Consider the following 19,393-nt stretch of genomic DNA (forward strand, 5'->3'; position numbering starts at 1 on the left):
TCTGTGAATCCCAACCTGCAGGTTCACAGAAGCCCCTTGGGATCTGTAAGCACACTTTGAAGCTGAAACACAGCCCTGCAGGGCGCCTTTCGAGTGTCAATAAATTGGTGTTCTATGGCACCTAGGAAAGGGGTTGTAGAAAAAACTGGAATTCAGCATTTTGCTTCAGCTTTTCCTTCCTAAATGCCCGGAGAACAAATTTTCTTATGAATATTACCAACCCTCTGGGAAAGTAATAATTAACTGTTTACAAGACACATTGTACTATATTATAAAAATATTACAAAAATAATTACATGGAATAAGCCACATACTTAGTTTATTATACGCATGTCTAATTGAAATCCACGAAAAGTTACATTCAAAACATTCTTTATGCACTAAACTTGAAAATGTAAAATATAATACCAATTTAAGTATTTTCTCACATTAAACCAATTTTTCTTTTTCTAAAAAAATTTTTCCTAGTCGTTTTAACTTTCTGACACCATAATAAAATAGAACAGAAAGAGTACATTAAAAGAAAAATGTTAGGTAGAATGTTGTAAAACTTTTAATTTACCCATCATATTTAACATTTCCAAGCCTATTTTCCTGCGCCTCATCTGCCCGCAGACAGAATGATCCCCACAGTGACGAGGGGTCAGCACTCTGAGAGCCAGTTGACACTGGACAAGCTGCTGGAACAGCTGGGGCACAGTTCCGCCTCTCCTCCAGCCCCTCCGTCCCATGAGGCCAAACAATGAGGACAGAGGGGCTGAGGGGTGTGTCCAGGGCCCAGTCCCACATCAGCAGGAAGGTGGCATCAGTGCTCGCAGTCCCAGCCTCACGCCGCATTGCAGTCATGGGGAATCTTCACACAGGGAGGGTGAGCTGGTTAAGAAGGCAGGTGATCCTCCCCCCGGATGCTTCGATACTTAGCCATGTCTTCCGGAAATACTTTAGAAAGTTCTTGAATCAACAGGCTTTTAAATTTCTACAAAGAAAATACATTATCAAAGGAGCTCTTCACATCATCACTCCAATAACTATTTAAAATATGCCTTTTGGAATTTTAAACACATGGCCCACTAAGCAATACAGGGCCACAGGACTGACCTGAGACTTCCACTGATCTCAGAGAGGAAATGACACCAATGGCGACATAAGCAAAAGGAAGCGACACTGCACAGCCCTAGACATCACCACCAGCAGCATGATTCTGTACTGCCCAAAGGCACCGGTGTGACAGAGCCTGCTGGAACTGTAAGCTACGTCCCTTGTGGCCCAGTGGCTGTGTTCACATGGAGAGAGACGCTTCTGCTGGCAAATATAATTCTCACTCGGCTTTGCCAAGCGAAACAGAACAATCAAAACCATTGGCCCTTGCTACTGATAAGGAGTGCACTAGGCTCTGAAGGTGACACTGGACTCAACAACTCCTCAATCCCAAATGCACAAAACAGAGATGAGGCTGTGGGCACCGTAAGAACAACTATGACAAAACACTACTTCTGATGTGTGCTGTTTACCACCAGGAGGGGATCACCTGGATGGGATTCTGGAAGGCCTGAGACCTGCCTGTGACTAGGCAGGTCTCCTTCTGACAGCTCCTCCCCTTACTCCTCCACTCAGCCAGAGCGCCAAGAGGCCACTGTGTGACCATCCCTGCCTGTGCACATTAGCCATGGCTGAGCACATGTGTCCTAGTCTGGCAACAGGCATCAGTGGGAACAGCACACTCACGTCCTCTGTGATCCTGGAGCTCAAGCAGCTGACAGAGGAGACAGAACAAACAGAAAAAGCAAAATTAAAAGGTAAATCTTGACCAGCATTCTCAAGGAAAAAGCTTTAGAAAAGGCTGGTCCCAAAGGCCTCTTTGAGGAGCTGAAATCATCTGAGACTGGAGGGATAGAGTCGCCTGTGCAAAGAGAACATGGCAGAGCTCCAGGCGGAGAAAATGGCAGGAGAAAAGAACACAAATGAAAGGGTTGGATGTATTCCAGAACCGAAAACCAGGCCAGCGTGGATGGCCGGGAGGAGGAAGGGGCACGTGGTGAGCCGGGAGGAGAGGCAGGCAGGGGTTCCTGCCACACATGGCAACGGTTGCACGGCGCCAACAGAAATGAGTGGCCGCTAAGTCCAAATAAACAAAACACAATTTGAATTACATTTGAGTCAATTTAAGAAAAAATTATACATTAATGTCCAAGTGCAGAGAGTTCTCTATACCTCATCAAGGCAAAGAAAAACTAAGTGATCTGAAGAATTTCATGACAGTGGATATGGTAAAAAGAAGTTTGGAGGTCAGAAGCTGGACAAAGAGAAAAATCAGTATTCAATAATCCTCTAAACCAAAGAACAACGACTACAGAGAAAGCCTTCCACAGTAGGAATTACTACAGAAATAGAAAGTATCAATGCAATAAAAGTGCATCTTAAAAAAATGAAAATGATCACAGCCAGTGAGAACTAGCAATCACAAAAATTACCCTGGATTTTCTTAAGAGTAAGATTAATGTATGCTTTTTATGCTATTACACAGCTGATATCTAATTTTACTTACTGCCTATTATACAATTCAGAAATCTCAATGTGTAAAGTTATGAAAGTCAATACTCTAGCAAGTATGGAAAAAAATGAGTCTCTTAACCACATTTCACTGAGAAGGCATCTCTTCCCAGTGTATTTCTGACACTCCTTAGAGTCTTACCTTCATGGTGTCGATCTTGCCTTTAACTTGCTCATTTTTAGCTAGAGCCCTCTCCAGGCACTCTTTGGTGTAAAGCTGGGGGTTTCGACCTTGATCTATATATCTGGAAACATGATACATTTCAGTTAGCATTCCCATGACTGACACCTATTCTAACAGCTTTCTGAAAGATATGGGGGAAAGAAGGTCAGGTACATATAACTGCACATGGCCTTGTTTAGTCAAAACTAAGTGTAGGAACCAGGGGAATTAAGATTCCCTCATTTACACAAGTACAGATAATCTGATTTCATTACTTCTGATAATATGAACAGCTCATAAAATCAAGTAATGATCACTTACAAACCCAAGCACGCTTCACAAGCCATACCACTTTACATTTGTTTAGCATTTGCACTTTTCAAAATTCGTTCATGCTATTTATTACCTTTTTGATCCTTAGAGCAGCTTGTATGGTAAGGCAACTCTTGATAAAAGAAAAAACTAAATGAGATCCAGGGGTTTGGGCCTGGGTGACACAGGAGGACCCTGCTACGATGCAGCCTCCACTCTAGGTCAACCCCGGTGCTTGGCAAAGCCCCTCCTCCTCTGTGGAGGAGCTTCAGGGGAAAGGAAAGGAGAACTACAAGCACAACAGCCCCAGCCCTGACGGCCCCAAGATCATCTTACAAACCGTTCCACTGCTTTCAAAAAAAGAGGAGGCTTGATATACCACTTTACTAAATACACCTAAGTAACTTAAATATAACAGAGACATTCTGGCCAATTATTTCTAAACGGTATAAAACTGTTACTTAGAATTTTTGACACTTCCCCCAGACATTATCTTCAGTATCCTGAAGATTTAATTAAACATACTACCTAGATCAATATCTATATTTTACCAAGAGCAGGCCACCTGCCTATTTCTGTACCCTAAAGAAATCCTCATCATTCAACTAAATTGAATCATTCATTATTTAAAAAACAAAAAACAAAAACTGAAAACTAACTCTACTTTCGTTTTTTATAATTGAGGCCAAAAATACATAATCACTTCAGAACAAAGATATCATTAGGTTATTACTAATGGTATAAAAAGTAGCCTTGATAGACAGCAAAAGATAAAAACATCACAAGTTCTAGAAATTCTATTTCATTTCAGTGTTTTTGAAATAACGTAATGTGGCAAAAATTACAGTTAATTCTAAACAAAACCTATCCATTTCTCAAGAAAAACCTGACAGGCTCACAGAATAAGGTTACTCATGTCAGCTGACGATCGTTTCTTCAACACCATGGACATCCTGCTCAGACTTGGTTCTTTGGAGACCCAAGGGTGAACCCACTCCTGCCCACACACATAGTCCTGGAGATAAGGGCCAAGCTCCTTTCATCTTAGCTAAAGACATAGTTGGTGTATATGAAAATGTACATGCTGCAAAGGCCACTGGGACCTGGGAATTCCTTCCACATTGGGTAGACATCGACCATCGATTTGCAGATTAAACTCCCAGCATCTGCTCTGTATTAGGGCTCACTGGCATACTCTTCCTGATACCCCAGGTCAATCTCATCCATACCTGTGCCTAGCACTTCCCTCTGCCCTTAAGCAATCTGTTCACATCAGTCTCCATTTGTTCTGCTTCAGAAGACACAGTAGTTACTTGCCACTTGTCACTATATGCATCCCCTGCACTCATAATCAGAAGAGCACAAAAGAGGACGCTCTGTATTCCTGGACTCAGAAAGCCAAAGCCAAGAGTCTGGAGCTGTCTCAGGTGCAAGACCTTCATCCCACCTGAAGTCAGAGACCTCAGTGGTGCCCACTGAGCACAGGTAAGGAACATGTGGCAAAGTCATCAGCAGGTGAACAGAAGATCAGAGACCAAGAAAACTACCTCTGTGCCCTGTCTTTGTAGGCACTATAGCTAGAACTTGTACCTGACCTTTTGGGATGGAAAACAACCATAACTCTTTCCCTTTACAGCTCAAGGAAATCTTGTGATTTACATTTGCAGTTTTGCTGCAAGAAATACTAGAATGTTCTTGCTGTTCCAAGCCAGCACCATCAAGGAGAGGCTGCTCTGCACTGGTCAAGAAAGTATGAGTCCGGGGGTTTTGTCTGAACTCTGACACTTAATAGGTAAACAACCTATTGCAATTACTTATCAGCTCCTTCACGTGTGAAATCAGAGACATGACCAAATCAATGTGATAAAATCTGGATTTCAAAAACCTAAAAGCTTATTCCTGTATGTGTTCTCAGGACTAAGATAGGTGCACACAACTCTCCCACAGAAAACAGTGAGCAGCCTCCCCAAACACGCTTAGAATAAAAACCCTTCTCTCCTCCTTCAACGAACAGATATTTTCCTCTCTCAGAACTAGCATTCCATGGGCAGTTTGGGAACATCAGACAAGACTGCTTTTCAGGTTGCTTCTGGCTGCCATTTTTAAAAAACGTACAATATAGCCCTCATAAGAATTTTCACCTCTTAAGGAAAAAAGGAAGTTTTGTGGCTGTTCTCCAGCCTAAGCAGGACTTTGAGAACCTATGATGTTTTTCACATATTCAATAAGCTTTTTTTACATGTAACTTTTTTTCAACAATACAATATTAAGGAGATACTTTTTTTAGTTTTGTAATCCCATTAGAACGTTTCCATGAGGGCAGGTATTTTTGTCGATTTTTTTTCCACTGGCACATCCCCAGCACCCAGGCTGTGCCTACCACACAGCAGGCACTCAAATGTCAGTAATGAAGAAGTCACGATACCACACCACAACCGAACAAGATTTATACCCAAGACTAATACCAAGAATGTTACTTACTCAAAAACTTCTAACGGTACAGTAATATCATGAAGCTGCTGTCTGCACTTATCAATATCCTGTAAGCCAGTAACGATAAAATTCCTGGGGGAAAGGCAGAAACACAGGCGTCTGGTTAATTTCACTTGGCAGCATAAGCACCACCCACAGAGCTACCCAGCCAACTGCGGCTCCACACAAGTTCTACTCACACCTGTGCGGGTAACACAGGGCTCTCACCTCTTTGGTTAGCTACAGGATTCCTAGGACACGGTTAGTTACAAAATACCCTTAAATATTTGTTACTTTCCTTCTCAACTAGAAGTTTCCAGTAAGGGGGACGGAGAGGGAACCTGGTGAAAAATATGAACCTTCTCTCCAAAACAACTACCTGACTGCGCATATGACTGTGTGTGCGGTTTCAGCAAACACATGGGGCAGCGGACTATACTCAAAGTCTGAGGGAAACAAAGCCATTCTGTCTGGTTTAGCTTCCTCTCCTCTCTGGAGCCTTCCTACACAGGCAGACTGGCCTGGCTATTCCCACAGCACTGGGTATGGAACCTCGGCTGCAACATTTTCTACGTCCGCGTCCCACAGAAAGCCCTTCTCGAAAGTGCTGTACTTGCATTTGCCTGTTCTCCATCCCAGGGCCTAGCACCATGAGCAGCACAAGGCTGGTGCCAAGAAACAATAATAATAATAATAAATGCCTGCAACTTTTCTCAGCACCACCTCCCCCCCAGTTCCTCCACTGTCAGGCCTATGCAGCAGGTGGCTTCGGAGCCTCACCTTCTCAGGCCTAGTTTAGGGCGCGCACTCACTGTGGAGCCTGCCTCCCTTCTAGGGACAGGGACTGAATTCCCAGAAGAGCTCCGGGAGGAAAAGGCTGGGAGGGGGTTACACATGAAGGGGGAGACGCTAGAAAAGAAAGCATGATTCACTTGATAGGGAAACGGAAAATATATCATACGGCCATGATTACGTCTCCAAAGGGGCCTCAAAGAGGTTCCTCTAACGCAAACTGGGAAGGAGGCGGTTGGCAACAGGCGGCAGCGTGGGCCCCGCCCTCTGATCACAGCCAGGAAAGGCGCCCCGGGCTCCGAGACCAGACCAGAGGGCTGGCGGGGCAGGAGCAGCGGTCAGGCTCGGCTCTGGCTCCCTACATGTCCGCTCCCCGAGCACACACTGCCGGGCCAAGGCCCTGGGAAGACGCCGGCAACCTCGGGCCGCCACTCACAGCTTCTGGTTGAGCCCGGCCTGGCTGCTAGGCTGGAAGTCACTGACGATGATGCCGAGCTGCCGAATGTTCTCCACGAACTTCTCCAGGTGCTCCTCTAGGTGGTCAAACTTCTCCGCCATCGCCTCGGCGCGACCCCAGCCCACAGAAACTCAACCAGCACCGCCGCAGGCGCGGCCCTTCGCTCCCACTTCCTGCTTCCGTCCGGACAGATACGACTTCCGTTTCCTCTGGGGGCGCGCGGGCGAGCTCTTGGGGGCGGAGCCTGGTTAGCGAGACGAGCGTGTTGGGGGCGGGGCCTAAGTGCGGGGCGGGGCGGGCTTTCCGGGATGCGGTATGGATTCCGGAGGAGGTTTTGGCGCGCATCGGGGCGAGTACTAACTGCTTGCACTCACATCAGATCTGTCTCGGTCATAGGAGAAGTTGAAGACTTCGTGCAATGCAGCATCTTCAAGCAACACACACATGGATGAAAATCCTAAAGTTTGCATGAAGGACCAATAACGGTAGTCTCCCTGCCCCTCTACCAGAACTCTTGGAATCAGCGCCGGCGTGCCTCCTTTCCTCTATGCAATGGGCGGCCACTTCCCCTAGCTCTTGCTGCTAACCATGCTTCCCAGACACCTGCTGCCTTCCTAGGTCAGGGTCTCACCTCCTCGGGCCAATTCTGACCAAACAGCACCCTATGGGGTTGCCCTGTCTCTGAAAATAACCTCCCCTTCTTCACAAAGCTTTTAATAAACTGCTGTTCATCTCATTGAAATTCAGTTTAGATCAGTTCACTCTTATGTTTAAGAAACGAAACTTTTCTGCCCGATCTTCTGTGACAGCTGGTATCTCCTCCAGCCTGTTTGAGTTCCTCAAGTGATTTCTTCTTTTACTGAATGTATTTGTGGCCTGTACTTTTCAGTGCCTAGAAACAGGCAAAGTGAGGGAGCTCCTTTTCTAGATGAATCTCCAGAGCCTCTGTCAGCTGTGACCAGAAATGGAAACCCAGACAAGGTAAGGGACTTGCCAAACTTATGGAATCAGGGCACTCCAGTTGGTATGATAGGCTGGGCTGATACACAGAAATGTTACATAAAATACTTCTCTCCTGATTTAACAACAATTAACTGTAGGGAATTATAAAATGAGGTGGAGGCTGGGCATAGTGGCTCATGCCTGTAATCCCAGAACTTTGGAAGGCCATGGCAGATGGATCACCTGAGGTGAGGAGTTTGAGACCAGCCTGACCAATATGGAGAAACCCTGTCTCTACTACAAATACAAAAATTAGTCGGATGTGGTGGCATGCACCTGTAGTCCCAGCTACTCGGGAGGCTGAGACAGGAGAATTGCTTGAACTCAGGAGGCAGAGGTTGCAGTAAGCCGAGATCATACCACTGCACTCCAGCCTGGGCAACAGAGCAAGACTCAAAAAAAGAAAGAAAAGGTAGAAATAGCCGGGCGCGGTGGCTCAAGCCTGTAATCCCAGCACTTTGGGAGGCCGAGATGGGCGGATCACGAGGTCAGGAGATCGAGACCATCCTGGCTAACACGGTGAAACCCCGTCTCTACTAAAAAATACAAAAAACTAGCTGGGCGAGGTGGCGGGCGCCTGTAGTCCCAGCTACTCGGGAGGCTGAGGCAGGAGAATGGCGTAAACCCGGGAGGCGGAGCTTGCAGTGAGCTGAGATCCGGCCCCTGCACTCCAGCCTGGGCAACAGAGCGAGACTCTGTCTCAAAAAAAAAAAAAAAAAAAAAAAAGAAAAGGTAGAAAGGTAGAAATAAAATACTGGACAAATAAAAATTTTTTAAAGTTATTAGGGAGAGGTAGCGACATGGAGTGAATAGCCTTTCTCAATTTCATAAGTAAGAAAGAGATAGATAATTGATGAAACTTAGACTTTGGTAAGTATTTATTTTAAAAACTTAAGGGTATCTCTTTGCTAGTATATATAATTCCCAAACTAGTAGAGAGGAGGAAGGGAATAAAGAAAACACAATCAACTCAATAGAAGGCAAGAAAACGAGGGAATAAAGAAACAAAGAACAAGCATGGAAAATAAAATGCACAAAATAAAGTGCAAAAATTAAAGGCACACAACTCAATAGCAAAAAAAAAAAAAAAGAAGAAATTTAAAAATGGGCAAAGGACCTGAACAGATACTTCTCAAAAGAAGACATAAAAATGAGCAGCGAAAACGCTCAGCATCACATATCATCAGGGAAGTACAAATTAAAAGCATAATGAGATGTCACCTTACACTGTTAGAAGGGCTATGATCAAAAAGACCAAAGATAATGGGTGTTGGTGAAAATGTGGAGGAAAGGGAACCCTTGTAAACTGTTGATGGGAATGTAAATTAGTGCAGCCCTTAAGGAAAATAGTATGGAAGTTTCCCAAAACTCTAAAAACAGAATTACCATATGATCCAGCGGTCCTGCTTCGGAGTATGTACTGTGAACCCCGAATATCTGAGACAGGTCTCAGTTAATTTAGAAAGTTTACTTTGCCAAAGTTGAGGACGCATACTCGTGACACAGCTTCAGGAGGTCTGGATGACATGGGCCCAAGGTAGTCAGGGCACAGCTTGGTTTTATACATTTTAGGGAAACATGAGACATAAATCAATATATATAAGGTATACATTGGTTCTGTCCAGAAAGGCGGGAAAAGTCAAAGCAGGGAGGGGGCTGGAGGGGGCTTCCAGGTCACTGGTAGGTGAAAGACAAATAGTTACATTATTTTGAGTTTCTGATTTGCCTTTCCAAAGGAGGCAATCAAATATGCACCTATCTCAGTGAGCAAAGGGATCACTTTGAATAGAATGGGAGGCAGGTTGTCCCTGAGCGTTTTCCAGCATGATTTTTCCCTTTAGCTTAGTGATTTGGGAGCCCCAAAATTTATTTTCCTTTCACAATATGCAAAAGAATTGAAATCGCTGTGTCAAAGAGATATCTCTGTTTCTGGAAAGAGGTCCCAATCCAGACCCCAAGAGAGAGTTCTTGGATCTTGTGCAAGAAGGAATTCAGGGTGAGTCCGTATGGTAAAGTAAAAGCAAGTGCATTCGTAAAATAAAGGAATAAAGAATGGCCACTCCTTAGGCAGAGCAGCCCCGAGGGCTACTGGTTGCACACTGTTATGGTTATTTCTTGATTGTATGCTAAACAAGTGGTGGCTTATTTATGCCTCCCGTCTTTAAACCATATAGGGTAACTTCCTGACAGGCCATGGTATTTGTAAACTGTCACAGCGCTGGTGGGAGTAGGAGTATAGCAGTGAGAACTCGTTGCCATGTTGGTTTTGGTGGGGTTTAACTGGCTTCTTTATGGCAGACTGTTTTATCAGCAAAGTCTTTATGGCCTGTATTTGGTGCTGACCTCCTAACTCATCTTGTGACTTAGAATGCCTAACCATCTGGGAATGCAGCCCAGTAGTTTTCAGCCTTATTTTACCCAGCTCCTATTCAAGACAGAGTTGCTCTGGCAGTTGTCAAAGGCCACTGACATCTGTACCATGTAAAAATAGACAATTATTATTTGTTAATTAAAAATAAAATTAAGTTAAAGTGTATCATGAACTGCGTTCCCTGTCATTACATATGTGTCTTCCCCACTAAAAACATACGTTAGTGAACACAGTAAATGTTAACAGATTTAACTGTTTGTTCAAAGGATCCACACTCAGATTAGAATCAAATTGGAAGCGTTTTGTTGTTGTTTTAATCTAGCTATGTTGCTTTTCAAAGGCACACCAAAAACAAACTTATAGACAGGTTGAAAATAAAGAGGTAGGATAGAATAATATATGGCAGGCCACCAAAAGAAAGTTGTTAGTGCATATAAAAATTAATAAAGAAACACTAAAATGATGCTTTTATTTATTTATTTATTTTTATTTTATTTTATTTTTTTTGAGATGGAGTCTCGCTCTGTCGCCCAGGCTGGAGTGCAGTGGTGCGGTCTCAGCTCACTGCAAGCTCCGCCTCCCGGGTTCAGGCCATTCTCCTGCCTCAGCCTCCTGAGTAGCTGCAACTACAGGCTCCCACCACCATGCCTGGCAAATTTTTTGTATTTTTAGTAGAGATGGGGTTTCACCATGTTAGTCAGGATGGTCTCAGTCTCCTGACCTTGTGATCTGCCCGCCTTGGCCTCCCAAAGTGCTGGGATTACAGGTATGAGCCACTGCCCCTGGCCAAAAAAGATGCTTTTAATGGTAAAGAGACGACTCATTAAAGATGGAATACTATTAACCTATAAGAAACTGACAACATAGTCCCATAATATCTAGCACAAACATTGACAAAATATGAGGAAATATTCAAAATCCGTAATGATTACAGGGGATTTGGATTTCCTCTATCAGGAAACAATAAATCACGCAGGCCAAAAAGCATAGAAGAATATGGAAGATTTAAATAATATATTAAGAATTGTGATCTGTGAAAAACAGTGGCCCTTGTAGAATAGATTGTTTCCAAGCACATTTGAAATACTTACAAAAACTTGACCATTCACTAGACCACAAAGAAAGTTTCAGCAAACTCAAATTCTATCACATAGACCAGATTTTCTGACCTCAATCTAATTACAGTAGAAATTTATGAATTTATTCATTTTCTACACATACATACATATTTGAAAATCAAAACACACTCTAAATAATTCATGAGTGTACATGCATCTGAGCATGGGCAAGACCCAATTACGTCTGTTGTCCTCATGTGATTGTTAATAGCACTCTCCCACTCACTGTCAAACGTGCTTGATACGTTACGTGGACATCCTATTTAAAAGGAAAATTATAAAACATTTGGAATTAAATGACAAGAATTCCTCGTCAAACTTCTGCTTTGCTCCTGAAGTAATAATTTGAGGGAAAACAGCCTGGAAATAATAAACTGGGGTTTCAACTCAAAGAATAGGAATCAAAAGAATCAAAAGGGAAATCACAGGCACCAAAAAATACAGAAAAAGGAGTGACAAAGACACACTGATGAAAATGAAAACTATTGCATTAGTTTTCTGTCTAGCTGCATTAGAAGCTGGAAAGATAAAAATGAAGAAAAGTTGATTGTTGAAAAGATGAGTCAAATAGATACACTTCTGGCAAGTCTCGTCAGAGAAGAAGAAAAGAAAGGAGCTAAAAGAGAAAAACATACAGTATTATAAATGAGTGAGGGTGAACCTATGTGTTCATAATTTTGAAAGCTTGGAAGATGTAAACAATTTTCTAGGAAACTACCAAAAATTAACTTAAGAAAAATAAACAATTAGAATCGTTCCTAGTTTTTCAATAAACTGGCCAGTAGGCAAAAATCTCTTTCAAAGATAGAAGAGACAAGCTCTGGCAGTTTTTTACGCTAATTCTTTAAAAATCAAACATTAAAGAACAAATCATTTCAAACTACCCAGAAACTTTCAGAGACTAGGAAAAGAAGAAATACCTCCCAGCTCATTTTCAAAGAGTGGTATAACTTTTATATAAAAATCATCAAGGACAATACAAGAAAATATAGGTCAATCTTCCTTATGAAAGTAGATACAAAAGTATTAAATACTATCAGAATTAGATCAGTTGTCATGCATCAGGCATCTATTGCTGTATATCGAACCACGCCAAAACTTAATGGCTTAAAACAACCTCAGTCCTTCATTTTACCCACAAATCTGCAATGTGGCCTGTGCATGGCATCCACAGCTTCTCTCTGCTCTGTGTCACATGGGCCGAGGTGGCTTCACTGGAGGCTGAAGGACCTACTTTCACAATGGCTCATTCAGCTGGGCTGTGGGCTGGAGACCACACTTCCCCTCCACGTGGGTGTGTCCCTGGGATTTGGGAGCTTCCTTCCTGATGGTGGCAGGTGCCAAGAACACAGAGCTCAGGAGAAGCAGGTGAAAGCAGCACCACCTCTTATGACCTTGCCTGGGAAGTCCCCCAACAGCCAGGGCACATTTAGATCCCCACGGAGGGAACATAACCTGTCCTCCCTGTGGAAGAAGTAAGAAGTCACATTGCTAGATGAGCAGGTGAGATGAGAGACCTTGCTGAAGCTGTGAACACCAAGTATCTGAGACAGACAGGTCTCAGTCAATTTAGGAAGTTTATTTTGCCAAAGTTAAAGACACGTGCCTCTGACACAGCCTCAGAAGGTCCTGACAACATGGGCCCAAGGGCACAGCTTGGTTTTATACTTTTTAGGGAGACATCAGACATCAAATTGGTTCCACCCAGAAAGCCAGGACAACTAGAAGCAGGGAAGCGGCTTCCAGGTCTTAGGTAGGTGAGAGACAAAAGGCTGCATTCTTCTCTATGCATTTATCTCAGTGACCAGAGGGCAACTTTGAGCTCTGTCTGTCCTTTGTCCACAGGGAAATTCTTGTGAGGGAGGTATGTCGCTTTTGAATCTTAGTAGCTACATTTTTAGGAATAGAATGGGAGACAGGTTTGCCCTAAGCAGTTCCCAGCTTAGCTTTTTCCTTTGGCTTAGTGATTCAGAGGTCCCAAGATTTATTTTCCTTTCACAAAGCTGTTTTTGAAAAATACAACCTGTCGCCCATCACATTGGGAAAAAAGTTATGATCCATTGTGCTTTTCCTAGGATTGCATGAATTATGAAATATCATAACATCCATTATTATAACAGTCTGTTAAGGATTAAAGGACATAAAATACCTCAGGTAGATTTTTTAAGTAGACACTGGATATTAATAAAATTGAACCCAAATCATGATGTAAAAATAAAAAAGAGGCCAGGCGCAGTGGCTCACGTTTGTAATCCCAGCACTTTGGGAGGCCGAGGCAGGCGGATCACGAGGTCAAGACATCAACACCATCCTGGCCAACACAGCAAAACCCCTTCTCTACTAAAAATATAAAAATTAGCTGGGCATAGTGGCATGCACCTGTAGTCCCAGCTACTTGGGAGGCTGAGGCAGGAGAATCGCTTGAACCTGGGAGGCGCAGGCTGCAGTGAGCCGAGATCCCACCACTGTACTCCGGCCTGGTGACAGAGCGAGACTCCATCTCAATAAAATTAAATTAAATTTAATTAAATTAAATTTAATTTAATTTAATTTAATTTAAATAGAAACCTTTGAGAAAACTAAGAATAGAAAAGAACTTTCTAAACCTGATGAAAGATGTTTTATTTACTAAGAACTAGAGAAAGCACTAGACTCAGTAGTGAAACTTCAGGAACGTGTTTGTTAAAGTCCTGGACACAGCTGGAACCTTAAATGTCACCGCAGAGCAGACGCGGGCCGGTGCAAACACAGTCCCTGGAGTAGCACTCAGCTGCCGTCTCGGTCCTCCCTCTTGTCTGCCTTTTGCAACATTTTTGTGCCTCCTGAAATACCATTAACATTCCCGGGCATTTTATGCCTTAGCTTCCCGGCTGTATTTTATATTTCCAGCATTCCAGGACAGACATCTAAACTCACAGATGCCCTAGAGCCCCAGACATAGGAACTAGCTCAATAAACGGCTTTGGACTACCTGAAGGCTGAGGAGAAAGGAGACAGAGGGAGGGGCAGAAGGAAACCCAAGGCTGCCTGTTTCCTTCCGTGATGTAACTACCTGGGAAGTCCTCCTTTTCTGTGGGCTGGAGCCTAGCAGCCCTGTGCTTGCCAAATCACGTAGAAAAGCAGGTGCTTCTGTGTTTCTGGGTCTGGGGAAGTTGTTTCTGCTGCCTCCTGCACAGGTGGATGGAGTCCACCGCAAGGCCACCCTGGGTTGCTCTCCAATGCCGCTGCCCTCACCCTGCTCCACCCTGCCTGGTTACCTCTCTTTGTGTCCATGATCATCAAGCCCTTTGTATTGTTAGTTCCGTAGGGGTGGTAACAAAATACCACAAACCCATGACTTACACAACAGGAATTCATCAGCCTGAGAGCAAGGTGTCGGCCACGTTGGTTTCTTCCAAGGCCGCGCCGGAGAACCTGTTCCAGGCCTCTTTCCCGGCTGCTGGTGGTTGCTGGCACTGGTTGGTGTTACTGGACTGGCAGAAGCATCCCTCCTCCTCTGCATGTCCAGCATCACGCGGTGTTCTCCCTGTGTGCATCTCTGTGGCCAAATTTCCCCTTTTCACGAGAACGCCAGTTGGTTTGGATTGGAGACCACCCTGATGACTGAACTTTTTCACTGAATTACCTCTGTGAAGATGCCATCTCCAAATCAGGTTGCGTCCGGAGGCACTGGGGGACAGGACTCCAACATATCTTTTTTTGAGGGGACAGAACTCAACTGTAACACCCCTCCTTCTCTGCTCAAGACCAGCAGCACTTGTCTGTATTGTGATCGTGGGATGGTTAATTCAGGACCAGGTCATAACGAGCATAATGATGGTGTTGGTCCCTGTGATTAACCCATCAGCTCCAGTTTCTAAAGCACTCATCTCCCAGTTGTCCACAATGACTACTCCAGTGACGATTGTTCTCTGCTGAAACCAAAAGCATCCCAAGCCCACTTAAACCTACTTGAGGCCAGGTGCAGTGGCTCACGCCTGTAATCCCAGCACTTTGGGAGTCCGAGGCAGATAAATCACAAGGTCAAGAGATCAAGACCATCCTGGCCAACATGGTGAAACCCTGTCTCTACTAAAAATACAAAAAATAGCCGGGTGTGGTGGCAGGTGCCTGTAATTCCAGCTACTTAGGAGGCTGAAGCAAGAGAATCACTTGAACCCAAGAGGCGGAGGTTGCAGTGAGCCGAGATCGCGCCACTGCACTCCAGCCTGGAGACGGAGCAAGACTCTGTCTCAAAAAAGAAAAAAAAAAAAAAAAAAAAAAAATACCTACATTGAAATTCTCCCTTTTACTCAAACAGCTAAGTAATGGTTGCTTTCCCTTTATTTAGCGATGTAAATACTGTTGGCTTGTTTGTAAGAAACGTTTTAACATTTCAACACTCCAGGCTCCAAATGTAAATGAAATTAGGTTGGAAAATTCCAGTAAGTCAGAAGGTCGGCCAGGAAGCCATGTGCAGAAAGCCAACAGAGCATTGCTGACTATAGATTTTGTCGTCTTGTTTTCCCTCCAAAGTTGACATGAGCTGCCACTAGGAAATTTCCTTACTTGTGATACTTTGTGACCTTGAAATCTGAAGGCTGTTTTTTCCCTTCTTCTTTACCTTTTTTTTTTTTTTCAATTCACACTATTCCTGCTCCATCAGCACCCAAAGCCCTTAGTGGTGTCATTTGGAACATGTTTTGTCATTCATTCTAATTTATTCTAAGGAGCCAGATTCAGCTTAAGTTTTAAAAAAAAAATGCAGCTCTCCTACCCAGAGGAAGAAACAGCTGGTTTCTGCTTCTCACTTTGAATATTTTCAGCACATTAGTGGTTCTAGCAGAAGGGAAGATTTGCAACTCTGTTGTTTGATGATGATGGTGATGATGATGATGATGGTCACGATCATACTGAGGACAATATCTGCCATTTTGGAACATATTTTATGGATTATAGACTGTCTCATTTATTCTTCATAACCCTAAAGGAAGCTACTATAATTTGAAACATACATAGTGAAATGTAAGCCAAAAAAGTTTCCCTAAATACAGAATTGGGAGACAGAATAATTTCGTCTGATAGAAAATGCTGACGTTGTTTTTCCTCAAGAGCCACGTTGACACATGAATGTTCAAATAAATTAGGTTTCCCATTCACTCTATTAGATTCACATACCAATGAGAGTGCCTGACTTGTGCAATTAAAAAAATAGAAATTGTGTCTTTTTTTTATGCTAACGAGCATTGAGAAGCAGTAAGATTTCTCTTCTTTTCTGTTTTCCTTTCTATGGAATATTTGCAGCTGTACCTGGAATTCTGTGTGATGTGATCAAATTTTAAAAAGTAAAAAGATGAGATTACACTAATAGAGATTGGCATGTGACCCAATCAGCAAATGGAAGTATGCAGTTGACTTTCACTATCGGGTTTTTTGTTTGTTTGTTTGTTTTTTTACAAATTGTCACAAGCTCAAAAGAGAGGGCAGGACAGCATTACAGAAATAGGGATAAGATAAGACATCTAACTCCTTAGCAAATTGTACACACAAGCATAGAAACACAAACTTTTCTAGGCTGCATAGTAACTTCACCCTCCTGGGTCTTTCGGCACACGGTGTAAGCCCTGTTATCTCACAGCATTTTGTAAAAATTAATGACATTCAGCTGAAGTCTAAGTTTGTCTTAAACACTCCAAAGGGAAATGAGCTATGCTCAATTTGTCTTCTCAAATATGCTCTTCTCATTGTGGATGACCCAGAAAACAAAGTCTTACCTTGCAGAAAATCCTGGTGCACGCAGGCCTGGAACACCTGCTCCGGTTCTGATCAAGAAAGACAGATAACCAGGAAGCTGTCCGGCAGAAAGCATCTGAAATAAGCAAAAATAAAGCAGCTTTTTCAGAAAACTAAGTAAAAATATATGAAAATTCTTCATTATGGAGGATGGAAGCTCAGAGGGGACATGACTGACATCTGCACAGCTTTGAACAAAGACCTGTCTATTAACACCCAAGACAAGAGAACTGGCTCACCTCCTTCACTTTATAGAAGGTGGCTGTAGTTTTGTTAGTCCACATCCTCTGAGGAGCAGATCCCAAGATGGGATTAAACAAGAACTTTCTTAGAATAAATACATGTGAAAGAAAAAGGAAACCAGCATGGCTGGAAGAACCATCAGAACAAAATGCAGGTCTGATCCCAAAAGAAAGGAGGGAGACAGGAAGGGAAGGAAGGAGAGAGGGAGAGAGGGAGGAAGCAAAGGGAGTCTAGAAGCATCTTAGACCATGGTACAGTTCTAAGGAGAGTTTGATAAGACCACTGAGAAGCCCTTAAACCAAAATCCCTCACCAGCAGAGTCCCTAGGAACGGACAAACCTTAGCCTTCCTGCATCACTCACTCAGTCATTGGCTGAGCAACCTGTGGGGGCAAAAAGTACAATAGATTTCAAAGGAGAGCACTAGGGCCCTTGGTTAACTCTGCCCTTATCGATGGAGATCTGAAAGATGCATTCTCGTGGGTGCCACATTAGGATAAGCAACAATGATGATGATGATGATTGATGATGATGATGATGATGATGATGCCATTTATTGACAACCTATCCAAATCCAAGGATTGTACTAGGTATTTTACATATATTAAACATAATTATCAAGAACAATCCCCCCGAGGCTGGGTATGATTGCTCCCCATTTTCTCATGAATAAATTGAAACTTGGGTAAATATTTTGCCAAGAAAGGGTGTAGAGGTGACTATCTGATCCTTCAGGCTTCATATTCTTACCACAGCAAACAAATGAGACCATTTTTGCTTCTGCAGTAAGAAATAATGAGTTCACTGAATTTATTAAGCCAAAAAGTTGAGTGGTGGGTTTGGGCAGGGGTGTTTGTTTTTACAATATAATTTTTTTTTTTTACAATATAAATAAATGCAGCATTCATTCTACTTAATTCATAAGTGACAGTGTTTGAAACTAGAGCCATTGTACTTTCCCACCAAGGAAATCATGACCACATCGAGCCCTCAGTGACCCCAAATGGCATTTCTTATGTCCTCCTGGCTGTCTAAAATGGAGCTCAGGTATGGCCAGGAAGGGACGCAGCCCCAGTACTTCTTTGGTATATGACTTTGGGCCATTTCTAGAATTGCCTTGGTCTTCAGTGAGATGGAGCAGGGACTCCTCCTAGGGGCCTGCAGGTCACCCCCTGCCCAACATAGAAATAAAGAAAACTCATAAGTTCCTTCCTGAAAAATTCCAGGCACCTAGCTCGCCCTGAAAAATAAACAACTGAATAAACAAAAAGATAATAGTAGCTTAAAACAGTAGCCAAAAAAGTTAGTCAGGAGATATGTTATTCCCTATAAAAACTAAAAATAGCACCTTAATGTATGTCCCTGAGTTATTTTTCAAAAACCTGAACCCCCACCAAACAGATTTGCTAACACATAGACCTCAAATTAAGGGAAAGTAACAACTAAACTCTGGCTACTGTTCTTTGTTCTAAATTTCTTCCTAAGGGGCCTGGGAGACGTCATACCCACAAGCTAGAGCTATCGGTTTGGTGCAAAAGTACTTGCAGTTTTGTTGTTTTGTTTTGTTTTGTTGCTGTTACTTTCAATGGCAAAACCTGCAATTTTGCACCAATCTAATAACATTGTTTTCTGCTGATCCCACGTTTTTAGACAAACCTTTGCCTCCTTAGCCAATCACAAATCAGAAATCTTTAAATCCACCTATACCCTGTGGGCCCCCAACTTCGAGTTGTCCTACCTTTTTAGGTCAAACCAATGTATTGTCTCCATATATGAATTCATGACTTTACCTGTAACCTCTGCCTCCACGTTGTTAAAAACCCTTGCCTATGAGCCATCTGGGAGTTTGGGTCTCACACATGAGATACCTGATTTTCCTTGCTTGGGGCCCTACCTAAACACCTCGCTTTCTCTCGCTACTATCCCAACATCAGTTTTCACTTCACTGCGCCCAGTGAGCAGATCCCAGCTGGATTCCCTTACATCAGATTTCTCCCCCTGGAAATAGAAGAAATGTGCCTATTGACATGTAGAGCATCTCGTGTGGCTCCTGGAATGTAGATGGCATTTGGTAAATGTGGCTTCCTTCTATCAGTTTCTACTCCAAATGCACAAAGCCAAGCTCTTCTTTTTGTGCTGGAA

At 43.2% G+C, this 19,393-nt stretch overlaps 1 protein-coding gene across 1 annotated transcript; it reads right to left on the minus strand.

The window, feature by feature from the left end:
* Nucleotides 1–302: 302 nt before the first annotated feature.
* MED10 (mediator complex subunit 10) lies at nucleotides 303–6,958 on the minus strand. The gene is made up of 4 exons (XM_023218236.2): nucleotides 6,726–6,958; nucleotides 5,507–5,590; nucleotides 2,693–2,795; nucleotides 303–976 (listed from the first exon to the last, which is right to left on the minus strand). Exons 1-4 carry the CDS (start codon nucleotides 6,845–6,847, stop codon nucleotides 878–880), a joined length of 408 nt encoding a protein of 135 aa, XP_023074004.1. The 5' UTR covers nucleotides 6,848–6,958; the 3' UTR covers nucleotides 303–877.
* Between the last annotated feature and the right edge of the window lie 12,435 nt (nucleotides 6,959–19,393).

This window comes from Piliocolobus tephrosceles, chromosome 4 (assembly GCF_002776525.5).
Source record: "Piliocolobus tephrosceles isolate RC106 chromosome 4, ASM277652v3, whole genome shotgun sequence".
Classification (NCBI taxonomy): Eukaryota; Metazoa; Chordata; class Mammalia; order Primates; family Cercopithecidae; genus Piliocolobus; species Piliocolobus tephrosceles.

What these genes read in the sequence shown, in the direction of transcription:
- MED10 (XM_023218236.2), bottom strand. Translation starts at nt 6,847, where the DNA reads ATGGCGGAGAAGTTTGACCACCTAGAGGAGCACCTGGAGAAGTTCGTG. An exon ending in GCCGGGCTCAACCAGAAGCT is followed by an intron (nt 5,591 to 6,725) that starts GTGAGTGGCGGC and finishes CCTTTCCCCCAG; the next exon opens with GAATTTTATCGTTACTGGCT. An exon ending in GTACCGTTAGAAGTTTTTGA is followed by an intron (nt 2,796 to 5,506) that starts GTAAGTAACATT and finishes TCATGTTTCCAG; the next exon opens with ATATATAGATCAAGGTCGAA.